At 43.1% G+C, this 12,214-nt stretch overlaps 1 protein-coding gene across 2 annotated transcripts in view; it reads left to right on the top strand.

The window, feature by feature from the left end:
- Positions 1–12,214, top strand: part of LOC5510129 (integrator complex subunit 1) — a 66,186-nt gene that overhangs the window by 12,445 nt on the left and 41,527 nt on the right. For both annotated transcript variants that reach the window (XR_007305219.1, XM_048719740.1), the window contains exons 15-27: positions 758–912; positions 1,048–1,236; positions 2,726–2,786; positions 3,014–3,089; positions 3,660–3,784; positions 4,568–4,697; positions 6,529–6,690; positions 7,178–7,321; positions 7,928–8,155; positions 8,684–8,788; positions 8,926–9,078; positions 9,281–9,407; positions 11,605–11,763. Coding sequence is in view for 1 of the 2 variants with exons in the window: in XM_048719740.1 (XP_048575697.1) it covers positions 758–912; positions 1,048–1,236; positions 2,726–2,786; positions 3,014–3,089; positions 3,660–3,784; positions 4,568–4,697; positions 6,529–6,690; positions 7,178–7,321; positions 7,928–8,155; positions 8,684–8,788; positions 8,926–9,078; positions 9,281–9,407; positions 11,605–11,763 (1,814 nt within the window). In the remaining variant the exon portion in view is untranslated. The remainder of the gene's footprint in view (positions 1–757; positions 913–1,047; positions 1,237–2,725; positions 2,787–3,013; positions 3,090–3,659; positions 3,785–4,567; positions 4,698–6,528; positions 6,691–7,177; positions 7,322–7,927; positions 8,156–8,683; positions 8,789–8,925; positions 9,079–9,280; positions 9,408–11,604; positions 11,764–12,214) is intronic.

The raw sequence follows: 12,214 nt of genomic DNA, 5'->3' as shown, positions 1-12,214 counted from the left end.
ACTCTCTGGCTATACAAACTTCCTCGTCCTTGTATATTTCCAGCCTGTTGTACTCTCTGGCTATACAAACATCCTCGTCCTTGTATATTTCCAGCCTGCTGTACTCTCTAGCTATACAAACTTCCTCGTCCTTGTATATTTCCAGCCTGCTGTACTCTCTGGCTATACAAACTTCCTCGTCCTTGTATATTTCCAGCCTGCTGTACTCTCTGGCTATACAAACTTCCTCGTCCTTGTATATTTCCAGCCTGCTGTACTCTCTAGCTATACAAACTTCCTCGTCTTTTTATATTTCCAGCCTGCTGTACTCTCTGGCTATACAAACTTCCTCGTCTTTTTATATTTCCAGCCTGCTGTACTCTCTGGCTATACAAACTTCCTCGTCCTTGTATATTTCCAGCCTGCTGTACTCTCTGGCTATACAAACTTCCTCGTCCTTGTATATTTCCAGCCTGTTGTACTCTCTGGCTATACAAACTTCCTCGTCTTTTTATATTTCCAGCCTGTTGTACTCTCTGGCTATACAAACGTCCTCGCCCTTGTATATTTTCAGCCTTCTGTACCCTCTGGCTATACAAACTTCCTCGTCCTTGTATATTTTCAGCCTTCTGTACCCTCTGGCTTTACAAACTTCCTCGTCCTTGTATATTTTCAGCCTTCTCTACCCTCTGGCTATACAAACTTCCTCGTCCTTGTATATTTCCAGCCTGCTGTACTCTCTGGCTATACAAACTTCCTCGTCCTCGTATATTTTCAGCCTGCTGTACTCTCTGGCTAGTGATGTCCCTGTGCAAGAGGATACACTGATGAGAGTGGTGATTATTGGACTATCTGCTGAACTGCCTGTAACTGCACCCGAAGCCCTGGATATTGCAGACAGGCTGACAAGGAGGGCTGCTTCACTCAAATCAGGTACGCACCTAAAAGCACAGTGGAACCCTGTAAATTGTCCCTATAAATTGTCCGGCTTGTATGGCAGCAACAACAAACCGAGAACAAGAACAACAACTCACTATCGTACAACTCTTGTTACTTTCTCTACAACAGGTGTGACATCCCTGAGTGTGAATCGCCTAGAGCTGCTAGACGCTGTGTTGAACCTCTGTGCCTACCACTACCCCAATGAGATTCAGCTGCCCGCAGGCTACGTGCCCCCTAAACTGGCTATTGCTAACCTTTACTGGAAAGCCTGGACTCTACTAGCTATCGTGGCATCTCTAAACCCTTCGTCAATAGGTAAGTCCAGTATTACTAGCCATCGTGGTATCTCTAAACTCTTCATCAATTCATAGATCTGACGCGCGCACGAATATCCAATCAGAAAGCAGCAAATAGAAGCCAGCGAAGTGCAATCTCAATGTCCCACAAAAGTCTCACAATTTGTACAACATGTCGGATGAGGACAGTGAGTCCTGCTCGGATTTATCTAAAATACAGACGTTAATATGGGTCTTTCTGCGACTTGGGAAGTAAAACACAGAAACCAAACATGATGGAAACTTGTCTTGCTGTCCAAGCTTGGTAAAAATCTTGTAGAGAAGCATAGAAAAAGATGACTACGAGTTTGGTTGTTGAATGGAAACGGCACGATCTAGCTCAAAATACGAAAACTTGGAAATGATTAGATAAAGCAGTGCTCTCTTCGGTAGGTAAAATGTGTTTTCAAAGCTATTTTTGTCAACTTGCAAGGATCTAAGTGCTGGGAAAATAGAAGACAAAGCCGAATTCGCTGTTTACGTCTGACTTCTAACTAAAAATTTTTAAAATTCTAAAAATTTTTATCGGCAAACGTCAAGATTTACAGCAAAAATACAACTGACATTCTCATTCTTATATGTAATTTAAGTAACCTATGTAAAATATCAAACACAAGTTTAATGGTAGGACTTACACTGCTCTTGTAAGTGGTTTGTTTGCTTTTTGTTTTTAGTTTCTTCGTAGTAAATTTGTTTTTCTACAATTGAGTCCCAACTCTACACAAAAAGCGGCCGAGCAAAGAAAACAGGGCTAGCACTTTCTACGCTGACCGGAAAATGCTTATTTGCTTGTCCAGACCAATCTCAAACCATTCTTTTTCGGCGTCGATTGCCGACTTTTTGTGGGACATTTGTGGGACCACATGGCTGTTAATGCACCATCTCTTTCCTGATTGGCTATTCGTGCGCGCGTGATTGACATGTCGGATCTATGAATAGAAGCGAAGTCTAGTATTACTTGTCATCGTGGTATCTCTAAACCCTTCATTAATGAGTAAGTCAAGTATTACTTATTATTGTTGAATGTCTAAACCTTTCATTAATAAATAAATCTAGTATTACTTGCTATTGTGGCATCTCTAAACCTTCATTAATAGGTAAGTCCAATATTACTTGCTATCGTGGCATCTCTAAACCCTTCATTAATGAGTAAGTCATGTATTACTTGTTATTGTTGAATCTCAAACCCTTCATTAATAAATAAGTCCATTATTACTTGCTATTGTGGCATCTCTAAACCCTTCATAAATATGTACGTTTAGTATTACTTGCCATCGTGGCATCTCTTTAATCCGTATATAGTTAGGTCTAGCGATTAGCAGTTCTTTATGTACATCCTCGAGAAACTCAGTATTCTTCCCAGTGCGGAAACGAAAAGGTTTTTTCCAAATCAGAACTCACACGCCAAGGTAATTTGATTGTCATAAGTATCCAGGTTTTTTTTATCTATTTATTTTTCTTTTCTACAGGTCATGCCGGTTGGGAAAATTTTCCCATGCTGAAATGTATGATGGAGATGATTCTAACAAAGTAAGTACAGTCAGCAGTTGTCATTTATAAGTAGTTTTCATTTAACCAAGTTTCAGTTAATTGACATTGACTAATAATCAGACATGAGAGTACAAAAACTTTCATTTCTCCTCAAAGTTAAAGCTTGTAGCGATGTTCGAGCTGGAAATTCTGATGAGACACAAGAGGGTTGAAACTTAGGATCAGTAAGCAGTTGTATTGTAATCAATGAGTCTTATTTATTTCAGCAACTTTGTATTTCCGCCCCCAACATCTGCTGCTACAGGAGATGAAAGAGACCAGATCACAGCCCAAGATGTCCAGGTTAGGAAAGCTCTTTTCTTTTCTCACAGGTCTTACTAAGGGTTCTTCCTGAGGTCCAGGTGCGACACCCTTACCCTTTGTACCCAGAGGTCTTTCTTTAGCTTTTATTAGGAGACATAAGCAACGGTGATGGCAAAGAAAACTTTACCCCCAAAAATGTCTAGCGCTCAGTTTTTAACTAGATTGGATGAAAGCTACTCGTTTTATTTAAAAAAAAGGTCAAGGAAACGTGACCCCCAAAAATGCTTAGCGGTCAGTTCTTAACTAGATTGGTTAAAAGCTATTCGTTTTATATAAAAAAAGAGTCTAGAGCTTATTTTGGCCTATGTTTTCGCCAGAACCTGAAACTTGGAGTTTTCACATTGTAGCTTGGAGGAAAAAAAAGCTGACAGAGCTCACTTTCTCTTATGGATCTCCTTATTTGCCTTTGATAGATGTCGAAGTGGGGCACTAATTGGAGGCTGGGTGTTAAAAGAAACTGGGCAATTAAGTTAGTACATTTAAATGGATGCTTTTGTAACTTGGTATTGTGAATGGCCTTCTCTTAGCTGTGCATTGTGTCTTCTTCAGATTGCTCAGTTGGAGAAGGAGGACATCCTTGAATTTGAGACTCACCTTGCCGCAGCCACCACTGGCGTCACCATCACCGAGAGCAACAGCCTGCTTCTCGCCCAACTCACCAGCATGGACCCTGTGTAAGTAGGGCAACGGATCTATGAAGAGAATAAGGTCACAGGCATGGACCCTGTGTAAGTAGGGCAACGGATCTATGAAGAGAATCAGATCACAGGCATGGACCCTGTGTAAGTAGGGCAACGGATCTATGAAGAGAATAAGGTCACAGGCATGGACCCTGTGTAAGTAGGGCAACGGATCTATGAAGAGAATAAGGTCACAGGCATGGACCCTGTGTAAGTAGGGCAACGGATCTATGAAGAGAATCAGATCACAGGCATGGAACCTGTGTAAGTAGGGCAGCAAATGTATATAGGATATCAGGTCACAAACGTGGACCCTGTGTAAGCAGGGCAAAGTATTTATAAAGATAATCAGGTATCAAGCATGGCCCCTTGTAAGCAAATCTATGCAGGTATCAGATCATAAGTATGGACACTATGTATGTAATAAGATCAACAGATCCATGCAGAAAATCATATCACAAGCATGGGCCCTGTTTGAGAAGGGCAGCAAATGTATATATAGGATAATATATCATCAGCTTGGAGCCTTTATAAGTAGGGCAAAAGATGTTTGTATGGTAACAACTCACAAACATGGACCCTGTAAAAGTAGGGCAACAGCCCTACGAACCTTAACCCTTAACGTTCGTAGGGTTCGGTGTTCTACTGAACACCGGCTAGACGTCCTCATTGAGCCATTCTCGATCAGCTCAAGCATATCAATAAGTCCCTCAGGCCCCCACCCTCCCCTCTCGCTTTCCAAAGCCTTAAATTGTTCTTTTTTTTGGTGTTTTCTAGTGGCCCAGCTAGACGCCCTCCTCAAGCCGTTCTCGATCAGCTTAAGACAATCAACAAATCCCTGAAGCTGGGACAGATGCTGTGTCGCAGCCGCTCACCCGATTTCTTACTCGACATCATACAAAGACAGGTACAAGAAAAAGATAGCTGGATACTGTTGACATTGAAGAAAATCGTAGAAACCACTAATGTAACCTTGGCAAATTGGCGACGGCTTTTACTCTGTTACACCATATTTACAGCTCCAGTGGTGGACCCCTATTAGGTAGGCCTCTTAAATGAGGTACCACTGTATTGCTCTTGGAAGTATTCAAATGTTTGTTGTCAAAGGGAGCTTGCACTTTATTGCCCGTGGTAGTATTGACGTGTTTGCTATCAAAGGGAGCTTGTACTGTATTGCTCGTGGTGGTATTGACGTGTTTGTTGTCAAAGGGAGCTTGTACTGTATTGCTCGTGGTGGTATTGACGTGTTTGCTATCAAAGGGAGCTTGTACTGTATTGCTCGTGGTAGTATTGACGTGTTTGCTATCAAAGGGAGCTTGTACTGTATTGTCCGTGGTGGTATTGACGTGTTTGCTATCAAAGGGAGCTTGTACTGTATTGCTCGTGGTAGTATTGACGTGTTTGCTATCAAAGGGAGCTTGTACTGTATTGTCAAGTTGGTATTGACGTGTTTGTTGTCAAAGGGAGCTTGTACTGTATTGCTCGTGGTGGTATTGACGTGTTTGTTGTCAAAGGGAGCTTGTACTGTATTGTCCGTGGTGGTATTGACGTGTTTGCTATCAAAGGGAGCTTGTACTGTATTGCTTGTGGTGGTATTGACGTGTTTGCTGTCAAAGGGAGCTTGTACTGTATTTTCAAGTTGGTATTGACGTGTTTGTTGTCAAAGGGAGCTTGTACTGTATTGCTCGTGGTGGTATTGACGTGTTTGTTGTCAAAGGGAGCTTGTACTGTATTGTCCGTGGTGGTATTGACGTGTTTGCTATCAAAGGGAGCTTGTACTTTATTGCCCGTGGTAGTATTGACGTGTTTGCTATCAAAGGGAGCTTGTACTGTATTGTCCGTGGTGGTATTGACGTGTTTGCTATCAAAGGAAGCTTGTACTGTATTGCTCGTGGTGGTATTGACGTGTTTGTTATCAAAGGGAGCTTGTATTGTATTGCTCATTGTGGTATTGACGTGTTTGTTGTCAAAGGGAGCTTGTACTGTATTGCTCGTGGTGGTATTGACGTGTTTGTTGTCAAAGGGAGCTTGTACTTTATTGCCTGTGGTAGTATTGACGTGTTTGCTATCAAAGGGAGCTTGTACTGTATTGTCAAGTTGGTATTGACGTGTTTGTTATCAAAGGGAGCTTGTATTGTATTGCTCATTGTGGTATTGACGTGTTTGTTGTCAAAGGGAGCTTGTACTGTATTGCTCGTGGTAGTATTGACGTGTTTGTTGTCAAAGGGAGCTTGTACTTTATTGCCCGTGGTAGTATTGACGTGTTTGCTATCAAAGGGAGCTTGTACTGTATTGCTCGTGGTGGTATTGACGTGTTTGTTATCAAAGGGAGCTTGTATTGTATTGCTCATTGTGGTATTGACGTGTTTGTTGTCAAAGGGAGCTTGTACTGTATTGCTCGTGGTGGTATTGACGTGTTTGTTGTCAAAGGGAGCTTGTACTTTATTGCCTGTGGTAGTATTGACGTGTTTGCTATCAAAGGGAGCTTGTACTGTATTGTCAAGTTGGTATTGACGTGTTTGTTGTCAAAGGGAGCTTGTACTGTATTGCTCGTAGTGGTATTGACATGTTTGTTATCAAAGGGAGCTTGTACTGTATTGCTCATTGTGGTATTGACGTGTTTGTTGTCAAAGGGAGCTTGTACTGTATTGCTCATTGTGGTATTGACGTGTTTGTTGTCAAAGGGAGCTTGCACTGTGTTGTCCGTGGTGGTATTGACGTGCTGTTTGTTTTCGTAGGGAGCATCCCAGAGCATGCCCTGGCTCGCCGACCTGGTCCAGTCATCCGAGGGTTCTCTAGATGTCCTTCCTGTTCAGTGCCTCTGTGAGTTCCTGCTAATGGAGAAACCTAGAAAAGCTGGCAAAGTCGGCGAGGGGAGCAAGGAACTCGATAAGAAAATGGTAATTGGTATAGTCACCCTTATTTTTGCTATACATTTTTTGTCTAGTCTTATTCAAAACATCAAATGACAGTTTCTACTGCAATTTTCGATGTTTTGTGAACCCTCATCCACAATTTTTAGCTGCTAAACTGCTTTTTGACTTCCGTCATTCAAACTAACGGAATTACATCTTGTGGAGATGTGATTGGAAATCATCTAAGTGCTTGCCAATGGATCTGCCTTCACATACTTTAAATGTCAGAAGCCAGAATGTGATTCAGCTGAGAGGTCGCAGAATATTAAAAACTTCAGTAACTTGCCTTGTCTATTCCAATTCATATAACATCCACGGGCATGTGATTACTTGCCTACGGTCTAGATTCCTTTATTATCTTACCTACCCTTTGTTTATGCCAATTTTGCTGAACATCCAAGGTCAATTATTTACTAGCCTACGGTCAAGGTGCACCTATGAGTTTTACACACTTCTCCACTCTCTTTTGAAGAATATCCAAGGTCATGTGTTAACCCGCCTGCGGGCTCTCCTTCGAGAGGAGGCCGCCACAGCTGAGTCTACCGCCGAGGTGCTTGAATACTTCATGAGGCGTCTTTCTTCCATTGTAACAGCAGAAAGAAACGCTGCTACCAAGGTAACAATCCTCAGTACTTTTCAAGAAGTGTTCGACTGTTCTAAGATAATACTTCTAGTTTTCCTAGGAGTGTTCAGGTGTTCCTAGAAAGTCGTCATTGCTTTCCAAAAAAATGCTTTGGGGATCCGTTATTGTTTCCAAGAAGTTTTTAGGGGCTCCGTCATTGTTTTCCCAGAAGTGTTTAGGGTTCCGTTATTGTTTTCCCAGAGGTGTTAAGGGGTTATGTCATTGTTTTTCTAGATGTTGTTAGGGGATCTCTCATTGTTTTCTCAAAAAGAACTTAGGGGCCCCGTCATTGTTTTCCCAAAAGTGATAAGGAGTTCCGGTATTGATTTTCTAGACGTTTTTTATGGGTTGCATCATTGTTTTCCCAGAAGTGTTTAGGGGTTTTGTCATTGTTTTCCTAGAAGTGTTTAGGGGATCCTTCATTGTTTTTTCCAAAACAATGACAATTCCTAAAATAAGTCGCAGGGTGAGAAAAAAGCAGTCATGTTTTGGCTGTCTGTCAGGTGTCTGTTTTCGCAGAATGAAATGGAAAGAATATATTATAAGAATATACACTCCATTCACATTTTGGAATATAAGAATTGCTACATTTTAAAACAGGGCTTGGAAAAAGTTCTCTCAATGGAGTACTTCTCAGAAGAAACCCAGCCGCCAGTGTTGAGTGTTGATACTGATGCTGCCATGGAAACTACCCTGGAGGATCTATCATCCTTTCCAGAAGTATCTGGGAGTAAACTGAAGTCGTCTTTTAGCTGGCTCCTGATTCATCTGCCAAACCTGCCGTACTTCGAAAATGTTCGCTCAATTTGCTGCTTTGCATTAAGACAGGTGAGGTGATGTGAACCAGCCCCCCTTTAAGATATAACATCTTAAAATAAATGTTAGGTTTGTAGAGATTCCTGGAAGTGCCATTTTTACATCACTATTTTTTTCTACCTAAAGGCTATTTGTACTGCTAGTAGACAATAACAGTCTGAAATTGTAAGATTTTGGTTTGCAGTTTAGACGTCACAACCGGAAATCCATGAAAGCTTATTGCTTTTTCTTCGCTCTGATCGGTTACATATATTTAGCAAATTTACATGCTGCTGGACAGCTTAAGGGGTGTAGCAAAAAAGTCGAAAAAAGTGGGAATTTTGACAAATCACTAAACAAAGACAATTCAACGGATCTTAGTTATTTTTTTTTATGGATTTCAGATCAATAACCATATTTTAAGGCGGTCTAAGTGAAAGTGATGCTTTAACTTTACTTTTACTTTAACTAACTACAAACATTTAAACATTTTAAACTGGTGTGAAAAGGTGTATAAGGGTCTGTGCCCTTATATAAACTGGTTTATTTTTTTATCCGTAGTGCTGTCAAGTTGAGATCGCCCCCTTGAGACTGCAGGCGTACCTCGTATTTCTTGCAGAGCACACAGGTGGCCCATTAGAGATGGACTTCTCCGATACTTTACTGGTGAGTAACGTATGGGGACACTAACATACGTAACATCGAACCCAATATTATGTGCCAACGAACCTATGTGCCACGGAGCAGAAGGCAATACAATCATACTTTTTAAATGTTTTTAAATTGCTCTTCAATTCCTTCAGGAAATCTCACAGCTCGTGATTGAAAGACCGACAATCTTGAACCAAGTTCTGAGTTCTAGTAATTCTGGAGAGGAAACACATAAGGCAATCCTTGGAATGTACAATACCGCAATCCTAAACGCTATTGAGATGCAGGAAAGCTCGTACTTTGAGGTATGCAGGACCAGCTTGATTATCATTGTCATTGTTTTGGAATAAATCTCGATTCGTCTGTTCACATGAAATTTGTTGCATATTCAAAATATTTACTGATTTTATTTTTAGTTCTTGATCTACATGAGATATGCAGAGAAACCTTGTTGCACCCCTGTGAGATTTTATGGCGAAACATTGCTTTTCCTCATTTTTCCCACAGAATGATAACCAGGACCAGTTGTTTGTGCAATGGTCCAAGGACACGGTGCATGCTGGGAAGGCTGCTACCATGCACGCCCTTGTCATCCAAGCAGCAATTGTACTTCTTACTTGGCCTCCCCCTACAGGTATGATCACCTAACCCAACATACAAAGATAATAATGACTCACCAGACCTCCCCCCACAGGTGATGACTCAACAGACCCTTCCCCCCACAGGTGATAGTGACTCATGAGACAACCCCAGACAGATGATAATGACTCGCAAGACCTCCCCCCACAGTTGATGACTCAACAGCCCTCCCCCCCCCACAGGTGATAGTGATTCACCAGAGCTCCCCCCACAGGTGATAGTGACTAACGAGACCTCCCCAAACAGATGATAATGACTCACCTGATCTCCCCCCACTGTTGGTAATGACTCACCAGACCTCCCCCCACAGGTGAAAATGACTCACCTGAACTCCCCCCACAAGTGAAATTGACTCACCTGAACCCCCCCCCCCCACCCCCCACAGTTGAAAATGACTCACCTGATCACCCCCACAGGCAATAGTGATTCACCAGAGCTCCCCCCACAGATAATAGTGACTAACGAGACCTCCCCAAACAGATGATAATGACTCACCTGAAACCCTCCCACTGGTGGTAATGACTTACCAGACCTCCCCCCACAAGTGAAATTGACTCACCTAAACTCCCCCCACAGGTGATAGTGACTCACAAGACTTCCCAAACAGATGATAATGACTCACCTGATCTCCCCCTACTGGTGGTAATGACTCACCAGACCTCCCCCCACAGTTGAAAATGACTCACCTGATCTCCCCCCACCCACAGGTGGTACTGACTCACCTGATCTCCCCCTACTGGTGGTAATGACTCACCAGACCTCCCCCCACAGTTGAAAATGACTCACCTGATCTCCCCCCACCCACAGGTGGTACTGACTCACCTGATCTCCCCCCACAGGTGGTAATGACTCACTTGACCTCCCCCCACAGGTGGTAATGACTCACCTGATCTCCCCAACAGGTGGTAATGACTCACCTGATCTCCCCCCACAGGTGGTAATGACTCACCTGATCTCCCCAACAGGTGGTAATGACTCACTAGATATCCCCCCACATGTGGTAATGACTCACCTTATCTCCCCCCACTGGTGGTAATGACTCACCAGACCTCCCCCCACAGGTGGTAATGACTCACCTGATCTCCCCAACAGGTGGTAATGACTCACTTGATATCCCCCCACGTGTGGTAATGACTCACCTGATCTCCCCAACAGGTGGTAATGACTCACCTGATCTCCCCAACAGGTGGTAATGACTCACTAGATATCCCCCCACATGTGGTAATGACTCACCTTATCTCCCCCCACTGGTGGTAATGACTCACCAGACCTCCCCCCACAGGTGGTAATGACTCACCTGATCTCCCCAACAGGTGGTAATGACTCACTTGATATCCCCCCACGTGTGGTAATGACTCACCTGATCTCCCCAACAGGTGGTAATGACTCACCTGATCTCCCCAACAGGTGGTAATGACTCACTAGATATCCCCCCACATGTGGTAATGACTCACCTTATCTCCCCCCACTGGTGGTAATGACTCACCAGACCTCCCCCCACAGGTGGTAATGACTCACCTGATCTCCCCAACAGGTGGTAATGACTCACCTGATCTCCCCAACAGGTGGTAATGACTCACCTGATCTCCCCAACAGGTGGTAATGACTCACTTGATATCCCCCCACATGTGGTAATGACTCACCTGATCTCCCCCCACTGGTGGTAATGACTCACCAGACCTCCCCCCACAGTTGAAAATGAGTCACCAGATCTCCCCCCACCCACAGGTGGTACTGACTCACCTGATCTCCCCCCACAGGTGGTACTGACTCACCTGATCTCCCCCCACAGGTGGTACTGACTCACCTGATCTCCCCCCACAGGTGGTAATGACTCACTTGATATCCCCCCACATGTGGTAATGACTCACCTGATCTCCCCCCACTGGTGGTAATGACTCACCAGACCTCCCCCCACAGTTGAAAATGAGTCACCAGATCTCCCCCCACATGTGGTAATGACTCACCTGATCCCCCCCCCACAGGTGGTAATGACTCAACTGATCTCCCCCCATAGGTGGTAATGACTCAACTGATCTCCCCCCCACTGGTGGTAATGGCTCACCTAACCCCCACCCATAAGAAGACTCACATATCTTATTTCATCTCATCTTTCAGACTTTCTATAACGTCTTTCAGGACATGTGTTGGTCAAGTAAGTGTTGTTAATTTTTTTTTTTTTTTGCTTTCAGGTGAACAATCAGTGTACAGTGTGTTACTGGACACGTGGTGTCCACATGGTGGTCACGTGAAAGTCTATCTCACGGACACGGGAGAGGAGGCTGTGTTACTGCCAGAGTGGCTCAGACTGCGCATGATCAGAGCGAATGTACCAAGAGTAGTAGATGCAGGTACATTGGGCTCACTAAGTAAAGGTCTTTCCTCTGTGAGAAGTAGGGGGGGGGGATGGGTACTGATAGTAAAATCTGCTTTTCCTTCAAATACGATCAGCTTGAAATTTCTCCGTTTTTGTATGTATTATTGAAGGGACATACTACCAAGTCCTGATCCCTCATAAAATCCCCAGAACCTTATCAACAGTCTACATTGAGACGAATCACAAGTACGAAATAGATGCGTGGAAATATTTTCTAATGCTTGTAGTTATGTTTTCTTATGCTTCTTATGTTTTCATATATTTGTTATGTTTTCTTAAGCTTGTCATGTTTTCTTATAGTCGTTATGTATTCCTATGTTTTCTTATGTTTGTTATTTTTTATTAAGCTTGTTATGTTTTCTTATAGTCGCTATATATTCCTATGTTTGCTGTGTTTCATATGTGTGTAATGTTGGCTGTGTTTC

The sequence above is a fragment of the Nematostella vectensis genome, chromosome 12 (assembly GCF_932526225.1).
Source record: "Nematostella vectensis chromosome 12, jaNemVect1.1, whole genome shotgun sequence".
Classification (NCBI taxonomy): Eukaryota; Metazoa; Cnidaria; class Anthozoa; order Actiniaria; family Edwardsiidae; genus Nematostella; species Nematostella vectensis.
Note: the sequence above shows the minus strand (reverse complement) of the source record. Positions and strands in the feature narration are given on the sequence as shown.